We start from the raw sequence: 19,326 nt of genomic DNA, 5'->3' as shown, positions 1-19,326 counted from the left end.
AACTGCCTTCTCAACTCCTGAAGGCCGTTTACAGTTCAGAGTTCTTTTCTTTTGATATTTACGGGGCACCTGCTACCTTCCAGAGACTAATGGCCCTTTTAGTAGCCCCATGTCTGATATTTGTTAGAACATCTCTTGACAACATCTTTGTGTACAGTACAACCTGAGAAGGCCATACTGTTAATCCGTAGAGTGCTCTTCCACCACGAAAGAAACTACCCAGTGGTTGAACTGGAATGCCTTGCAATAAATTGTGCCATATTAAGCTTGAGATAGATACTACCTAACGGGGCACCAGTATAAGCCCCCCACCGATCACACCCCATTGGTCTGGATGGTGAGAAATAAAGACACCAACTCCAGCATTCTGAGATGGTTCTTGGCCTTACAGCCATACTCCTTCTGAGTTGAACAAAGGGCTGGCACTAAACAAGTGAATGTCAACTTCCTAACAGGCAGCTAGTGGCCCAGGGGAAGAGAAAGGCTGAAGGTGCGTGACAAGATCAGTAAACTGACCTTGTCAAGAGGTGATTGTGACCCCTCTCAGCATGGGGTGAGAGGACTACCAGGGTGGAGGATAGAGCCATCCCTACCCAGAGTTGGAAAGTGGCAGTTGAGAGGGCCCTGTTCCTGTCCCCTCTCTGAGTGCAGTGAGAAACCTAGGAGTATTCTCCCATGTAGACCCTGAGAATCCTCTATTCAGGTGGCCAAGGAAGGGCCATCGCTTTTAGAGCCCAACCCTAGACGAGTGAGGGAGGATCACCTGGGTAGGGGAGTTTGGGGTTGTGATCATGGAGATACCGCAGGAGGGGCGCGGTATCCCAACAGGATAATAGGCAAGGAGGAAGAAGTCCTTGCAGCCTTTATGGGGTAGGCAGGCCCCGTGGTGCCTGATCCAAGAGAGAGGCGGGAAAACTGTGTTAGAACAAAAGCAGGTAGGGAGTTCGGTCAGAAGAATAATCAATATGACTTTAAACATAGCGCCTATTTATCTCCTCAACCTTCAGACCCAAGCGGAGGCCATCAAGATCAGTACCTTTATGGCAGGGGACCAGGAGTAGGAGACAATATAACAAAAAGGGAATCACCCCAGTGGTATAAGAACAGAGCCAGGGGATTCCCCTATTTCCTCTGTCAGTCATCCTATAATTGTTCCACCCATAAAGGGTATCTCTAATCTCACCCCATTTCCCGCGCTCCATTTCTAACAAATACTGAGATGAGAAAGATGCAACTAAGATCAATACAGATTACCCTTAGGAATAACAGGGGGAAAGTAAGGGTTACCTACCATAGAAAGAACTTGATTTGTCCCACTAATAGAGTCAGGCAGGGGCAGGCAGTTAATAGTGGGCATTTACACCTAGCTCCACTTGACTGTTTTTTTCACTATAAAAGTTGTGGTTCAAGACCGATGGAAGAGCGAGCTGGAGAAGCATTTTGGACCAGAGAAGCCACGAAGCTAGGATCTGCAGGAAGGAGGATCCGGAGGAGAGTGGCTGGCCCGGTGTGTGAGGAGGGCTGCAGTGTGACTCGGGAGCTGTGTTTCCTTAGAGCCAGAGCAAGGCCGCTGGGAACCTGCTTTCAGAGTCTGTGCAAGTGCTTGTTCCCTTGGGCTGTGTGCCGGGCCTCAGGGAGTCTGAGGGGAAGGTGGTGAGACCCTGACCTCGACCCAAAGCATTCCGGAGAGAGCGTTTACCAGCGCTACGCTACCCGGTGAGATTCACATGACAAAGAGAGAGAGAAGCTTGGGCGAGAGCGGGTAGCTGGAACGGGAAAGGGAAAACAAGGCAAGGTTAAGAAAACAGCACGAAGCGGACAGCAAGAAGCAGAAAGTAGAAAGAAAGCAAGCAGAAGTAAGAGGACAGAAAGTAAGCAGATTTAAAAGAAAGGTGCAGTGCTTGAATCAGAAAAGAGGGGATTGTAGCTATTACGTGGTAGGGTGCTTTTATATCTGATTTTGTCCATTCTATTCTGTGTTTCTAAATGATAAATATTCATTTGTCCAACTTTCTTCAGCTTCCTCCCGGTTATTGGCACCTCGCACATCTATCTTCTGAATAGATTCAGGATATCACAGATAGAAGGGATGCATCCCGTGGGCAACGAATCCAAACAGAATACAGGGGAATGAAGAAGAAATCATATGTCCGAGGTCAGTGAGAGAAAACTGGGTGGCAGGGGGATTTTGTCAGGTGCCTGTCTCGAGAGGCAGATGTGTAAACACTGAGTCGAGGAAGAGCAGGACTGGGAGTAATGAAGATTACCAGTAAGTAATCAGATGATTATACTGTATACTTCTGTGATTGTGTCATGTGGTCATGTAAGGAAACGGACAGGAACCTGCTTGTCTAGAAAATAAAGCGAATACGGGTAAGCAAGGACAGGGCGCGTTTCCAGTGGAACGCTGCTGCGCTCTTTCGACTGCCAGAATTCTCAAAAACAGGCTGGACGAGTTTGTGAGAGGAGCTGCGAGACCTGGGCTGATACCGGGTTATTTCTGTGTGGCATTTGGGCACGGAAAGAAATTAGTTTTGCACTTACCTGTAGAAGAAAACAAAACAAGAAAGTGCTGCCTTCCCTGGACCACTTCCAATAGAATTCCTAGAGATGCAATTACCCACTGTACGACCTTACTTACCATTCCCCTGCAGAGGAGAGCCCAGATCACATGAGTCACCTTCAGAAAGGCCTGGATAATTCTGGCCTACTTAACTCTGGGTAATGGGAATTGTAGTGGGCACAGTTTTGGATTAAGAGTGAAATTACAAGACCAGGAATCCAACATGTGCGCATCTAAAAACCGGGACAGGGCAACTGACATAAAAGTAGGACTAACCTGTGAACGTGGCTGTCAAGGCACTACACTTCAGAAGCGGTTGGAGATGGAGAAGGGGTTAAGTGTTACTGGTCAAAAACATAATTAATGTATCACTAATTTATCACAAAATGCCAATATCTTAAATTATAAAATACAGCCTTTCTTCTGTGCGAGCTGTGTCTGCCAGCTATGAAGACCTACTACCAAAAACCAGCACAACTACAGTTTCCAATGGAAACATTTTCTTTACAAATGGGCACAGAGCACCAAATTCCAAAACAGACCCGGCAAAACCGGGACGTCTGGTCACCCTAGCTGGTGTTCGGCTCCGTCTCGTGAATGGAGCGCGGGGAATCTCAGTGGGGGGCGGCGCAGCAGCGGCGGCGGGCGAGGAGGTGCGTGGCTTCATTCATGCAGAGAATGGGCGTGGAGTTACCAGGGACGCCCAGTGAAAAGCAGGTGGAGCAGTGACTCGGGACTTGCTCGCCCAGGGAGCTGCCGGCGCAGCGGTCCGGATGCGTCTTCCTCTGTAGAACCTTCGGGTGGATAGAGCCTATATACGCGTCCATGAGCCCGAGTTCTTGGGCGCACTACACTCCGTCTTCTAGGAGCCTCGTTCTTCAGATTCTATGCGCTATGTCCTCCAGCGTCTAGGAGCCTGGAGCTTCACCTTTTTGCACACTATGAACCTAAACTACTAAGAGCCAGGCGACTCCGCTACCCCCCCACCCCCCCCCCAAAGTGCTTCCGTTGTATATTAGCCAGAGGGTACTGTCAGATTCGGGGTCATACAGGCTACTTTCCCAAAGGCAGAAACTCTTTGGGCCGTGCAGTATATCCCCGCCTTCTAGACCCTGTACCCTCCAGCCTGTAGGTGCTATACCATTCATCTAGCTCCTCACAGCTACACCTGCCAGATGCTCTGCGCTGCAACTTCTGGCTGTGGGTGCCATGTGTGAGCGCAGCGTCATGGACACGGAGTCTGGGGTCGTGGGAACCTCGCCGGAGATCCTTCTGTGCGGGTGCTTCACGCAAGCCCCCAGTCATCGCGATGTGTACACCTTGGCCCTCACTACCAGCGAGCTGCGCGTCCAGCTCCTAGAAAGCCCGTCAAGGGCCCCTGCAGCGCTACAGCTGGCCGACTGCCTAGGGAGTCGCGCCTTCCGGGGACTTTCTACCGACCCTGGGGGTCACTACTTCTCCGTCACTGCCTACCCGACCCTGGAGCGGCGAGGGAGACGGAGGGAGGTGAGCTGGACCTTCCGAGTTGGGGCCTCGCCGGATCCCGAGGAAGACCGCAGGACGGCCGAAACGTGGGCTGCGAGCATTTGCCAGCTTGCGACACCCGTTGTGCCCGGGCAGGCCGGTAAGTGTTCATATGTGTGGGGGCTATGGCGCAAAAAACACGCCTTGCGAGACCTCCGCTAATAAGCGCTTCAGCTGGCCCTGGGCAGCCACGAGTATAGTTTGGTCAAATTTGTAGTAGGTACGTTTTGAGTAACTGGTATATATAGCACCGCTTAATTAGCAAGCTCCAAAGTAGACTCTTACAGCACCTGTTTTATAACTTAATCCTCTTTAGACCCTTTAGGCGAAGGGTCCGACAATGTACACGGGCTTCGAAAATAGGAGCTCCCATGGGGGTCCGATTGGGTAGCTAAACTCGACATTAATCAGTGTTATTAAGAACAAAAAACAGGTCCCTGCAAGGTAGATTATATCCATAATAGCGCAGGGTAGTCAGTCAGTCGATATCACAAAATCCTTAATTAGTAAACAAAAACGGGTTTGCCAGGGCCATCTTAAGCAATTATGGGGCCCTGGGCACGGACAACTTTGGGGCCCCCCTACACCAAACCAATAGAATGAAGTGATCAAGAATATCTGCCCCCTCCAAGCCCCCTGCCGCGATCACAACCCATAGGTTGATGTACTGCCTCACCGCTTAAAAATAAGCATGTTTACTCCCTTTTAAATTCCCTTACCCTCTTCATTCATCTTCTAATCAGAATGATAAACACCATTTGAAGGCCAACATTAGCTGTCTACGAAGAGGTTACTTCTGTTCTAGCATAGATACAGGAGACTTTTTCAGGGACGTCATTTCAACAAAATGCCAGGGGTAGCGGAAGTGACATCACATGACCCTTGACCCCTGATGACATCATAGGAAGTGATGTCATTTGACATCACCCCGAAGTGATATTGCGGGAAGCGATGGAACACGACCTTTCAACCGTTGACAAAACAGGAAGTGACATCACATAGCATTGTACACTATGAAAAATATGGTTACGATATCACTATAATGTGATGTACATTTCATGCAAGAATGGATCGCCATATGTAGCGTTAAGATCAGTGTGTATAGGCCCATGTATCAAATTACTGTGAATGCAAGCAGACGTCCATGACCAAATGATAATGAAATGATGTGTTACTATATAGCACTTGCGCTTAAGCGCTTTATATAGAAAAAATATACACCCGATATCATCCAACCTGTGTCGGTACTCATTTATCGACCTCAGAAGGAAGGCTGAGTTGAGGTGTTTAAGAAGAGACTAAATCAGTGACTCACCCCCTGAAGTGCGCCTGAAATAAACCTTTAATGAGTCTAGCAATTATTGTACAGAATTCCAGAAAGACACATTATTTGGTTTCCTATTCTTTCTTATTTAGGGTCAGTGCTGAAAGTGTTAGACTTGTGGCACTCCTGTTCTTATTTTTCTTATTTTTTTTTAAAGGGCCTGAACATGAAAGCCAGCTACTCCAGGAGCTTGCATTACAAAAAACGAAAAAAAAAAAAAAAAAATTTTAAAACATTTTTTTTTACAGAGGTCGCAAGGGAGACCACAGAGGTCGCAAGGGAAACCTCAGAGGTCGCAGTTGCGACCTCTGGCGACCCCCCAAATGACGTCCCTGGACTTTTTATCAATAGCATCCAGGAAGGTGTGCAGCCTGTGGTATTAATGCAGGACTGTATGTAAAAGGTACATGTAACCCAGAATAGACAGAGAACTCACATTTGCTGCCTCACAGAACGCAAATATGCTCAACCATGGATAGAGCAGACCAATTGGGAGGAAGGAGAAAGCTACACATATCATAGCATGGCTAGTGGATGAATTAATTAATTATATTTTATTTATATCACGCTCGTACACAAGTGTTAATGTGATGCAGATTAGAAGCCACCAGGAAGGTGTCAGTATCCAGACAGACTGAGATTATAAGTGGGACATGGTTTTCAAATTGCGTTGCCATTAGAGATCAAAAGAATAAGTGCCTGTGGTGTGCAATATATCAATGCTCACTATTACAGTGGAAGCAACACTATAGCCAGTGAAACCATGAGCGAGGCTGTTTTGAAGATCATACCCTGAGAAGGAAATCTCTCTAAGGGCTGACAATTTTGAAAGGTTTAGGGACTGGTAATTTCGTGAGGCTAGGCAATACAAGATTACATTAGATGCCCACCATTAAACACACTGGTTAAGGGGTGAATCTGGGATTTGTGCCAACTCTGCAATTTCTGAATTTGAACACTTTCATTACCAGTTCTTACCATGAACTAAAATAATCTCATTTTATAAAACTGACTTGGAAAGTACACCAATCACATTACCAAACATGACAATTTTTTAAAACAAAATAATATAGAAGGGTGTAACACAAAATGATTCTAACTTCATTCTCTCCATCATCAAGGGTATATAAGTACCAGCATACCAATCGGTGTGATTTAACAGATTGAATCTGGGTATGTCTTTTGTATTTTAAAGCTTTACATACTTCCAAAACACTGGCCTGTAAAATTGTCATTTATAAACGTTCAGAAATACTTTGACTTTTACAAACATGCAAAGTGTTTTTTTTGTGTCAAATGAGCAGACTTTAAAATATGCTTGCCCGAGTCCTGCACCATCTGGTCCACTCCCTTCTGTCTACCACCCCTTCCACTCAAATGGCCTACATAAGAAGAAAGATCAAGTAATGGGCCAAACGATGCCACCAGCACGCGAGAAGGCAAACTTCACAGAAGACAGTACAGTAATGTATGAGATATTTGATGATTTGACCAGGATCACTGTATTTTCTGCTGGCAAATCAGAATACAAGCATGAATGCTTTGTTTCCAAATTTGGATACTTATTCATCTCTTGGACTAGGTTTTACAACACCCCATCTGAACAAACCAGTTTCTAGACCTTCACCTTGAGGATGACATGTTCGTTCTGGTTCAGGTGCATTGCTGATAATAGCACCTGTTGTGCTGCAAGGCAAAATACATATGCAGACAGGTTTATGAACGTCAGGCATAGGAAAGGCTCAGCCAGCCTTACAGGAATGTGCTATTCTAATCTTGCATAGGAACACATATCTCTGCAATGTGTGCTTAACTGACTAAACTAACTTCTGAACCATTGTGGCAGTGCATTTACCAATATGCATTTCAAATTTGGCTATTACACATGATCAACATAATTCCCACAGGAAGGAAAAATGCTACAGGAGTTGAGCCACAAGGAACACACAAACTATACATACCACAGTGAACACAAAAAGCATTACATGAGGAATTGATCGAGGCAGAATGTACTTGCCAAAACAGATGGGCAATGGGTTTAGAGCCTCAACACCATGCCATAAAATATCATGATGTATGCTATTTAAGTCTTGTGAACAAAGGAGTCTTACTTCTTTAGATAAGGCAGCCTTGTGGGGGGCCCCTTCCAAGGTGAGGGCCCTGGGCAAGTGCCCCTTTGGCCCTCCCATAAAAACATCTCTGGGGTTTGCACGGGTGAAGTGAAGTCCTGCCCTGTTAGGACTACTCTGGCAAAGCTAGACATGTGTGTCACTGGCAATGGATTAATCAATTTAAGACCTTTATGGTGCCATGTGTATGTGTCCTGCTGCTGAATAGACAGGTGGGCGGCCCTGCAAGCCATCCCAAATCGATGCTTACATTATGTGTGACATCACGGTGGACTATAACACCTATTGCTTGAAATGCATTGGGAATGCACACGGGCCCGGTTGTTTTTGCGAGGTGTATATTAAACCATTGTGGGGGCAGTCTGGAGGGGCCCCACGGCCAGGCTGTACCATCATCCCCAGTGCCAATCTCCACGCATGAAGAAATGTAGAGGCAAAAAGACTCTAAAACGAGTCTTGGCTTTACAGTAGGATGCAACCACCCTGTTATTTAAGTTCGAGGGTTACACTATAGCTATTTGACTCAAAGACGATTCCCACCTAAAGGGACACCTTGGCCCATATCAGGGGCGCCGGGTACGGGGGGATGCGGGGCCCGGGCCCTCCCCCCCCCCCCTGGCAGAATGAAGTCAGAGCTGAGCAACCGCCCCCCCACCCCCGGCCGGAGAGAAGAGAAGCAGTATGGATGGCCCTTTGTTCCATCCATACTGTCTCTCTCTCTGGCGGCCCGGGTAAAAGCCGGGGAAAAACTATGTTTAGAAATTGTGGGACAGATGCAAAGCAAGAGGCTCTTGCTTTGCATCTGTCCCTCAATTTCTAAAAATCGTTTTGGGTTAGGTATACTTCTACATCTGTGCACCTGGGTGAACAGATGTAGAGGTACACCCAACCCTAAACGATTTTTAGAAATGGAGGCACAGATGCAAAACAAGTCTGTCCCTCAATTTCTAAAAATCGTTTGTACATCTGTGCACCCTTCTTGGCAAGAGGGGTGAACAGATTTAGAGGTGCAACCAACCCAGAAGGATTTTTAGAAATGGAGGTACAGATGCAAAGCGAGGGAGGGGGCAGGGGCCAAGGAGAGGGCAAATGAGACTGTTTGCATATCTCTGAGTGTGCACGTGGTGAGGGTGAATGCTATGGGCGGGGAGCGGAGGCGTATGAGCCAGCACTTTCTAGTAGAGCTGCCATATTTGAAATGGGGCAATGCTGGTACTCCTTAGTTAGCTCACTATACTCTATACTCTTGATGGGATAGTACTGCTGTAACAGGGCTTCTATAATTGTTGAATCTTCTCAGCGATAATACTATGCTTTTGTTGAGGCAATGCTAGTTCATCTTAGTGGGGCTGCTATACTTTTGATGGAACAACATCAGCACCTCTCAGTTGAGCTGCTACACTCTTATTGACAAGGCCCCAGCACTTCTCAACAGATGTATTTCTTTTTATTTTAATTGGTTATTTATAATGCGTGTAATACCCAGAGGTTTCTAAGCACGGACTGAGGGAGCAAACCTGTGTTGCGCGGACCGAGGGAGCGAACCTGTGTTGTGCGGATCAAGGGAATGAAACTGTGTTGCGTGGACCGAGGGATCAAACCTGTGTTGCTCTGTGTCGTCTTGCTTCCAAGGCGAGCACGTTGCCCCTGAGCTATCCTTCCGATACTCTAAAGATCTGAAGTACATTTAATGATACAGAACCAGAACTATTGAGCAAGTCTGTCCTCACCAGAATAACTCAACACTGTCGTGGTTATACAAGAGCTCATATATTTAAAGGGATGGAATTACTCAGAATGTAGCAGCACTATTCAATAACCCAAAGTTCCTAAGCATAGTTAATGTGAAAATACTACACTTCTCACCGTTGGGACAGTACTGCCACTTATCATAGAGGCTTCTACACCTTTTATGGGGCAGCACTGATCCAGCCTACTGCTCACATGCTCAGAATTCTTATTTCTCAGCATGACTGCAACACTATACCATTGTGTTCTGTATGTTGAGTGCTTCTTCACCACCAATGTGGATTCATGGCTCTCACCCAGTGTCTAAATAGTAGATCTGTCTACATTCATTTGGCAACAGACATGTCCAGAGCTGCCTGCTGTTCATAAGCTGCCGCTCAGGATGTTGGGAGCCGTGATGGGGAAAGGGATAGAAGGCTCGAGCCTGTAAGATATCAGAATCAGCAGGGTCTGTTACTCCTTTATCTCTCCTGAATGAAAGAATTAGCTCTCTCAGACACAAGTTATCACCCCTGCACACACATTGAATGAATATGGTATGGATCTATAGATCGTGAACACTGGAGTGACAATTCAGACTGAACAGAAATATAATTGTCTTCCCAGATGGCAGGCTGACTCCATTAACATACATGCGGTCACTGAGATGACCAAGAGTGAAACTGTACATTCAGTTGTGTGATTACCAGCAACGGTTGATACTATGCTCCAAGGAGTGAGGTGCCCACTCGATATATCACACTGTTTATAGGTGTGAGACCCATCCTGAATGCTTGCCCAAAGAGCCTTGGACAGAGTTTCACACTGAAGAAGTGAGCATGTGATCTGGGGTCTGCAGCCCATACACACACGCAGGGGATTCCCATGCTCCCACTTGCGAGATTTGCACCAAATTAGTGAGATTGTGCTCCAAGGTAGAAGGCACACGCACAGTCTTTGCTCTGACGTTTGACACACCCACAGGATGGGACGGCATTTCGTTCTCCCATCCTAGTTGTGTTGCTCTGCCTTTTGAGGGCTACTACAACCAGGATTATTATAGAGGGGTGGAGTAGGGGCAGTGATGGCCTACTGGAATGCAACTCGAAGGCTTAAATCTCCTTCTTACTTGACTTTAGTATATGCAGTACATGCTAGCCAATGTTTCCACTGTTCTGCGCTGCGTGCGCCTTCACCCTCTTGCGCCATTGCACCAAGTTGGCGACTACATGCAAATTTGTGGTCCTATAACTGCCAGTGATGTAACTTCTTGTATTTGCCCCCCCCCCCGGGAAATTCATAAGTTGGCTCCCCTGGCCCATATCATATTTGTGAGAGCTTCTGCGTTTCTTTCTGGGTGCGGTTCGGCCCCTCTTTACCAGCCGGCCAAGGGTGCCGCTTTTCTTTCCCCTAGATTGTCTAGGTTCGCTTAACGGGTCCAAAAGCTGTGGAAACGCTCGCCCAATGGGACATACACTCTATACAGTAAATACATAAAACAATACGCTGAAACTTGTGTCGGCAATAAAAGCTCTGTGGCTTTTTATTAAATAAAATACTAATACAAACATAACTTAGTATTATGGGTGTTCTCTAGCAAATAGGTCTGGAGTGTTTTCTTAGTTCTGTACTTTTGGGCACTTGGGCCAGGAGCTGGAAGTTGCCCTTCTTTGCTCACAGGGTGCCGCCAACGTGGGCTTCCGGGTCTGTGTGGCTGGAACCTGTAAATTGTCTGGTGAGCACTCTTGTGCCTGATGGCAGTTTCCTTCCAGGCCCATGCCGCCACACCGGAGTGTGTCCACGGCCACCCCAAAAGACCCTTGGCTTCCCCTGCTGCTAAAAGTGTTCAGAGTCCCTGTGTGTAATAAATCCATCCCTTTTACTGCAGGTGGATTCCGTCTCTGTGGAGTAGGTCCGGGTCAAAAAGACTGTACTCCGTTGCCCGCTGAACTTCAGGCCCCTGCTTGTGCAGAATTATTCTATGCTTTTGCTCAGCTTTCTCCCACTTATGTCCACGGTTCTGTTTGATGAGCCCTGTTTTAGCACTGACCCCCTGGGTGGCAAGAAAATCATTTAAATGATGAATAAATAGCAGGTATGCCCCCATCTTCAATGCCATCTAGGTTGATCAATCTGTCTTTTCCTATTCTTGTTTTCCTTATCCTTATCTGTCATGTAGACCTGTCTCTTGCATGCATGTAACATGGCCAAATCATCATTGGCTCTTTGTATTAGAGGCTATCGGCTCGCTGACCCTGAGGGCCCTAAAGTAGGCCAGCGCATAGCTGCCCAAAATACTTGTTCTCATATGTGTGAGCATGTTCTACCAAGTTTTAATATTGTTTTTAGCTTTTCAAACTTACAGGGACTGTCTTTTGTCTTTCGCCGGCCCCTCTATTTCGCCCCACCCCTTAAAAGCATAATCCATCAGTTGCTGGTCCAAAAGCTATTTTCTTTTTACAAAATATGCGGGGGCTGATGGGTACGTCCTGGCCCATGCTTTCTGTTTATTCTGGCAGTAAGCCCCTGCAACACATTTGTTGACCTCTATCTTATTTATGTCTTCTGTGATTGTGACATTTGTACCTTCTTTCACCATGGCCAGGCACTTATTGTATTGTTTGGCCAATGCCTTGTTGGCAGCTCCATCAAGACCCTTGTGGGGGACTTCAGGGGGTGTCTGACAGGGAGTGGGCCTCGGTACGCACCTAGCTCTGAGGTGCGTTTGTTACCCGCTGATTTATTCTCCTGACCTCGGCCGTTCAGCGTGTACCAATCAGCTGTTTTCATGAGTTCCCTGTCAGAACCTCCCAAACCTCTTTTGGCACTTCGGTCCTCATCTGGTAAGGGAGATAAAGCATCAGCAACATCGTTCTCTGCTCCTGCATTGTGTTCATTCCAATGCTGTTGTTGAGAGGCATTGTGTTCCTTGCCCGTAGTTCTTTCAGCACCCATTGGCATGACGTTGTTCTTTTGTTGCTGATGCTAACTCCTGCCATATTAGCCGGGCAGACTACTAGCTCTTTATTGCTCAACTCTGCGACCCCTAGCTTTAAGGCAGACCATGTGAGCAAGGTTTCCAGCAACATTCCGCTCCCGGTCAACCCGTGCTTGTGCCATGCCTTTGGCCAAGGGGCCACAAGCCAACTCTTCTTCAACATTTTTGTGGTCCCTAGTTTTTTTAGGGTGTTTCCTGTGGGGAAGTTTTCCAGTATTGCCATGGCACTAGCCCACCTGTGTTTGTGCCAAGCCTTTGGCCAAAGGTCAGCCTCAATGTTTACAGGCTTTTGCTGCTTCACTGTGTGACCCATAGCTTTAAGGCCATGTATGTGGGGAAGGTTTGCAGTATTGCAATTTTATGTTCCCACCCGTATTTATCGATTTTACTGACGTGCGCCATATGCCGCACCCACTGTAATTCTTCTTCACCTCTACTCTTAATCTTGTGTTTTAGTTATGATTTTCTAACCCTTAGCCCCTAAACTCTGATCTTCTGGAAGAAAACTTTCTTTGGGGTATGACCCTTGCTGCCAAGTTGGGCCTGGCAGTCACTGTAATTCTCAGACTGTCCCTTCTCTTTCTGCTTTGAAACTTGACTGTTTTTCGGTAGTCCTTCTATTTTGACTTTTGGAAATCCTTTATTCCCCTAAGTTCCCGCTTGCCTGGCACGTTCCACCATTCACTTGTGTTTAGTTATGTAACTTACTCTGCTAGATGGGGTGCCTGGGACAGGGCCTTTAGACGCCACAAACGTGAAACCATGTGAGAAGGGCACCCATCTGAGCCCATCAGCACCCCTGCCGGTCTGCCCTATTTCTACCTCTATCCTATTGTTACTGTTGGTGTCCCCTATATTACCCTTGTAGCCAGGGTTTGGGGTTGAGGGGCGTGCTGGGAGCTATTCAGCTCCTGCTTGTGGTTTACCTGAGCCTGGTTTGCTTGATGCCCACATACCAGAGTGGCGTCCCACTTGTGCCCCCATATGCTGGGCTTGAAACATGGGGGGGGCACTGTATAATACTTGCAAGTAAGAGAGACTGGGCCCTAGAAGTGGAACACTCCTGCGCTTGGCTTTAGCTATTTGGTGCTGTTGCCGGACTTGCTGCAAGGTCACAGGTTTGTGTTGAGTTGAAGCCCACACCTCTTTGTATGTGTAGAAAAAGGGGGTTCCTGGCTACCTTGCAATTTTGATTTGGTTGGAAAAATTGGATTTTCCATGCTTGTTACGGTTTGTTACAAATGCAAATGAAATAAATTTGCAATTGTAACAAACCGCAACAAGCGTGGAAAATCCAATTTTTCAAACCAAATCAAAATTGCAAGGTAGCCAGGAACCTCCTTTTTCTATTGTATAATACTTTGCTTTTTCCTAGCAGCTCCTGGTTGGTTTTGTCCCGACACCTATCGGGAGCTGCTTTTGGCCACCTGCATTTCCCTACATTGCTGTCCATTTCTATCCCAAAGCACGAAAACACTAACTTTTAAATGAGGCGCAGGTAATTGCGCACACACGGACTGAGCCAAGCCAATCAGATGTTGAAAGCTTACCAATTTGATGCTGGAATGGCGTGACCCGTATGCCCCTGTGCCTCTTTTTATGGGATTATGCATTTGAAGATGACCCATCATATGTCAATAAAATGGACGAAATATAAATGAATAAACTATATTGAACAGTGTACATAAGGTGGCTCTCCTGCTATTTACACCAGGGGCGTCTGCCTACCCAAACTACTACGTGACAGCATAGGTCTGTATGTCTTACTACTTGCGCGCCCCAACTTTGCCCTCCCAGCATCATCCAGCAATGCCCCGTGGCAAGCTTTTACCTGTACCCTTATTTGCTAGGATAGTTTAGGTGAAGGATGAAACACTGTTCACCCGTATCGATGAGTGGTATGCCGAGGGTTTATTTACCATCATGTGGTGAGAGTACTAATCTATTTTATGTAGCACTTTAATCTAAAGCGCTTTAAATGATGGGACCTTTTTAGATATAGAACTATATTACATTACCCAATCTAAACTGGTACTCATTTCTTGACCTCAAAAGGACGAAACTGTTGAGCTGGCCTTGCTGGGATCTAAAGCCTGCACCCTGCAGATCTAAAATGCAAAATCTACTAAATGCAAAACTACTCCCCCTTGCCATCAGAAATTGCACTGCCCTCCATGCGGATGCCTTAACCAGCCATGCGTTCCCCTCTAGCTGAAAAAAGGAAAGATTGCCTCCTGCATGGCCCATCTCAACTGAACAGTGCTCCTGCTTGGACTCCGCCCCCCTGGAGTGGTAGGAGCTAGACCGATGCCTGGTGGATCAAGAAGGCTCTCATTGGCTGCCGACCTGCTACCGAGGAGAAACCCTGTCCTTCTGCTCCAAATACTACCATCAAAACAGCATGTAGCAGGGCACTACTCTAGCGTGCATCTAAATTGTATTTCGGCCACTGTCAGAAATTTCGTTTAATCTTCCCAAGCCATGTGGCAGCACCATGAGTGCTTTTCTACCAAAAGCGCAGACCAAAGGGTGTTGTGATGAGCGCTCCAACTTCGTTCTCGAACTGCGAGGTTCGAGAATGATGCCGGAGTCAGTTAAATTGAGACCTTGTACAGAGCGCACCACTTGGTGGCTCTCGCAATAAAAATACTTAAATATAAATCTATAGTCTGCAGTATCATTAAACCTAACAAGTGGAAACAACAAGAGTCTCTAGAGAGCAGATGGTTGCCTGACGCTGTGCAGGCAGAGCAAGCGAGAAGCTGCCAATAGAGGTTCAGAGCAGAGGAGTCGGCGGGCCAGCTGGACCAAATAAGGAGTGGCAGAGGCAGTACTCCGCAGGTCTCTTCCCCCTACCAATATCAAAACGAACTATCAGCAGGCTAGTAAACCGAGCCATACTAGGCCACCATTGCCACCCCATACAACCAATTCCGATGCCTGCCCAATTCATAATAACAAGCTTAAGCTACCTACATCTACTACTAAAGACCCCACCCATCGCAGGAGCACTCCTCAATGTGAGATCGCTCGTCGCCCATGCCCTTGACATAGCCGACCTAATCACAGAAGGTAACCTTGATTTTCTCGTGATTACTGAGACTTGGCTACATAATGCCGCAGGACCGTCGCTTATGCTAGCCATCCCTGATGGTTACACGATAGTCCAACAAGACCGAGAAGGTGCAAGAGGTGGTGGTATCGCCATAATTTCCAAAACAAACCTCTCCCTCAGACTAGTCCCTACCCAATTGTTTCAATCCTGTGAAACCTTATCTGCCAAATTCCAGATAAATAATAACCAATCACTCACTATTCACCTATTATATAGACCTCCAGGCCCTTTAGGCACCTTTGAAGAGGATCTCCATAACCTACTTACCAACAACCTCAAACCCTGCTCTCAACTAATCCTTGGGGACTTCAACCTAGGTTTCCATGACACTGCGGATACTAATGCCTCAGTGGTAGCTAACATGATTCACGCACTAGGCCTAACTCAAAAAGTTGACAAACCCACACACCTGAAGGGGAGATCGCTAGATTGGATAGCAGACTGCAACTGCTCAGCCACTATTTCTTCCATAATGCCCTTACCATGGACAGACCACTCATTGGTGTCCTTTAACTTAGCCACTTCCAGACCTAACCCTATGGCCCCCCTACTAGCACCCACAATAAACTTAAAAGAGACTAGAGGTAATATTTCCTATGACCGATAGTGAACAGCCCTCTATAAACAGAACTCTTAAACAATACACAATGTTCACTCGGTCCCTTGCTTCCCCAAGTCCATATTTGGTTGAACCTTACGGTATGAGGTTAGTAGCCATTAAATTCACATACTACACAACATTGTATCAAAAAATAGTATTTTATTTTTCATATTTCAACAGTAAAAAAACTTTTTTTTCTTTTATCTTTTCTTCTTCACAGTTCCAATTTTTAAATCTTTTTTAAAAAATGTTTTTCAGATAGTATGCAAATCACAATATCTGCACCATTGCCATACAATATTGTTGTGTACATTTAATCTCATGTAACAGTTGACCATTTTACAATTAACAAAATTCATCTCTTAACCTGGATCTACAAGTTGCTCATGCCTATCGTCGAGACAAGCAACCCAGTCCGTAAAAACCTTTCACTTATTCTTCCTAAAACTCATGCTTACTTTCATACCACATCCATACCATACCCTCGCACTTTTCTTTAAGGTCCAACCTTCAAAACGAATACACTGTGAGAAGCAAGTGTGGGATAATCGAAATTTAATATTCGATATAGTATCCCGGTCGACATTTATATTATGCACAACCTGCTATGTGTCAATCATCAGCGGAAGGGTGCCATTACTTAGACCATCACCTTCTTTACATCTGTTATATCTTCACACCTCAACCCCTGTCTGCATCTTGGTCCTTCAAGACCAAACCCATGCTGTTATCACTTCAGGTCTAATCTTTAACTACGGAACTGAGTATTTCACAACTTTATGCCTACCAGTGATCGCAGATAGTGTTATCCAGTTGAGAGCCAAGTATACCCCAACATCAGACAGACTTGGACTTGGAAGAGGATTGTAAATCTAGGGGGACCCCCTAAGACGACACATAAGAAGAAGTCAGCCTGTAGAAGGTAAAGCAAATTCATAGACATACTTGGACAACTTAACTGTACCTCGTGATTGGGTTAATTGATTATAAAGTTGTGAAATACTCAGTTCTCTCAGACCGACCAGAGCTGTCAATTCTAACTGTTTGATAATACCTAACTTCAGACTCCCCACGATCGGAGGAAATAGTTTCCCTGTAAAGGCTGCAAAATCTTGGAATTCACTGCCACAAGATTTGAGAGTGGACTTGCCCTACCTTCGCTTTAGAAAAAATGTCATTAACTTCTAACTTCTACTGACCTTAGCTGACCTGAGTCACCTACCTCCCACTGTATTCATTCGCCTCAAACTCTACTGTATATTTCTGTAATTCCGATTGACCATACCTTGAACATTGGATATTTTGTAATTATCTGTGATCTAGAGACCTTTATTGTACACTGTACATCATTCTATGTTGTAACCCATGTAAGTTTTGCATTTTCTTACTGTTGCGCCCTGCTACCCTTGGGTCTGACGCGCATAAAAAGTGAATAAAACAAAAAAACAAACAAACAAACTCCAAATATAAAACTAGATAGAAGCGCGAAGGAAGGCACTTACCACACATCAAGAAGCAGCATTTTTCAATAGCAGGACCCTGTGCACGCGCCCAACACCTATCCCTACAAAGATTAGAAAAAAGGACCTAAAGACGTTCAGCAACTTTTTGTTGATGCATCACTTTTGTTGATACATCACCATGACAACGCAACATGGAGCGCAATGATCGTTTTGTTGTTTAAAAGGCAACCAACTTTGTTACAAAGTGCGGCAACACACTGACTCATCACGCTGAACTATGAAAACCACACAGTAACCAGGTCCCACAACGTGTTATGTGATTAAGAACACAATATATGCTTCATAAAGTCAATGAGATCTCAACGTTTGCACAGTGTGTTATGCTAAGTAAATAAACACACCTGCGCACAAAAAAGGGGGAAGAACAGCAAACAGAACTAGAACAATGCAGATCATTCCTGCTCGTTGCCCCTTCCTCGCAAATCCTGGCAGCCCCACCACACCTTGGGAACAGTGGGTAGACACATTCCAGGTATATTTACCAGCCATCGGTGGAGCAAAATTCAACAAGTATTTTAGAAGCCACTCTATTAAATTGCATAGGAGCTGAAGCGCTCAGGATTTTCTGCACACTACCCAACCAGAGTAATAGTGACGAGGGGGCAGGAGATTCCGCTAGTGCTAGTAGCAATAATCGCTACGAAACTGCACTCCATAAACTATCCATGCCTTTTGTGAAGAAGACGAATGTGGTCCTAGAGAGGTATCATTTCTTCTCCTGAAAACAGAATAAGGGAGAATCGGGATACTTACATTAAAGCTTTAAGGGGGTTGCTGGCAACGTGTACGCTCACTGGCATTGCAGATGAATACCTAAGAGATCAATTAGTACTGCACACTGCCGATCCCCACATTCAACAAAGGTTGTGGCAGACAAAGGACCCCCACACTGGACCAGGCAGTAGAGATTCCCAGGACAATGGAATTAGGAGATCGAAGCACGAAGACTGTACAGGTTGAATAAGATATAATGGAAATTAAGAGTGTGCAATTAGAACGGGATGAAGATGGAGAAGATTCCATTGTAACATTGTTAAAAAATACATCCACAGTGGCTTCCAAAATGAGACCTATTGAGAAACCTAGAAAAGAAAGATACTTTTAATAGAATGCAATGGAGATGCTACAAATGTTGTCGGAGCAATCACCCTAATGGCGACAGAGAATGGCCAGCATATGCAGCAGAGTGTTTCAAGTGCGGAAATATTGGACATTTTGGAAAGGTGTGCAGGAATAACAGGAAGGGGAAGAATAGCCTCAAGTAGCAAAACATACAAGGACGGTAACCAAACCAGTAATGTCCATATCAGAGCCTTGGAAGAAAAAGGCAACCCAAGCAGCCTGTTATCCGTATCAAATTACAGAGAAGAACAGGAGGTACACATATTGACAATCTCCTCAGAAGGAAAGAGTGGTCCATGGGTGTGCATGAATATCAATAAGATAGCTATACAAGTGATGGTGGGCACAGGTTCACCCTACACAATGGTGGATGTCCAAACATTCACAAAAGAGTTGAATGGGTGATCTGAAGAGTTGAGGACAACCAATATCAGAGCCACAGGGTATGGCACAAGTCCCATTAACATCATGGGTTATAAATGGGTCCACCTCAATTTTAAAAGGTAGAGAGACTTGCTGTAAGTTATATGTGGCAGAAAATGGATAATCGGCGGGAGAAACAGGCAGCCCTCCGGATAAAGGTACACCCAGGAGAGGCGACCCCAATATTGTGTGTCCAGTGAAGATTATAATGCCAATGAAGGGCTTGCGAAGATGTTTCTTTTAGTAGTCAATAAAACCATTGGGATGCTTAAAGGT

At 45.8% G+C, this 19,326-nt stretch overlaps 1 protein-coding gene across 1 annotated transcript in view; it reads left to right on the top strand.

The window, feature by feature from the left end:
• Positions 1-3,294: 3,294 nt before the first annotated feature.
• Positions 3,295-19,326, top strand: part of SPHK1 (sphingosine kinase 1) — a 231,694-nt gene continuing 215,662 nt past the window's right edge. The window contains exon 1 of the mRNA XM_069654682.1: positions 3,295-4,187. Coding sequence (XP_069510783.1) covers positions 3,773-4,187 — 415 coding nt within the window. The 5' untranslated portion in view covers positions 3,295-3,772. The remainder of the gene's footprint in view (positions 4,188-19,326) is intronic.

This window comes from Ambystoma mexicanum, chromosome 3q (assembly GCF_040938575.1).
Source record: "Ambystoma mexicanum isolate Mex_15411 chromosome 3q, UKY_AmexF1_1, whole genome shotgun sequence".
Taxonomy (NCBI): Eukaryota; Metazoa; Chordata; class Amphibia; order Caudata; family Ambystomatidae; genus Ambystoma; species Ambystoma mexicanum.
The sequence above is the reverse complement of the archived record's forward strand: the minus strand, read 5'-3'. Positions and strand labels throughout refer to the sequence as shown.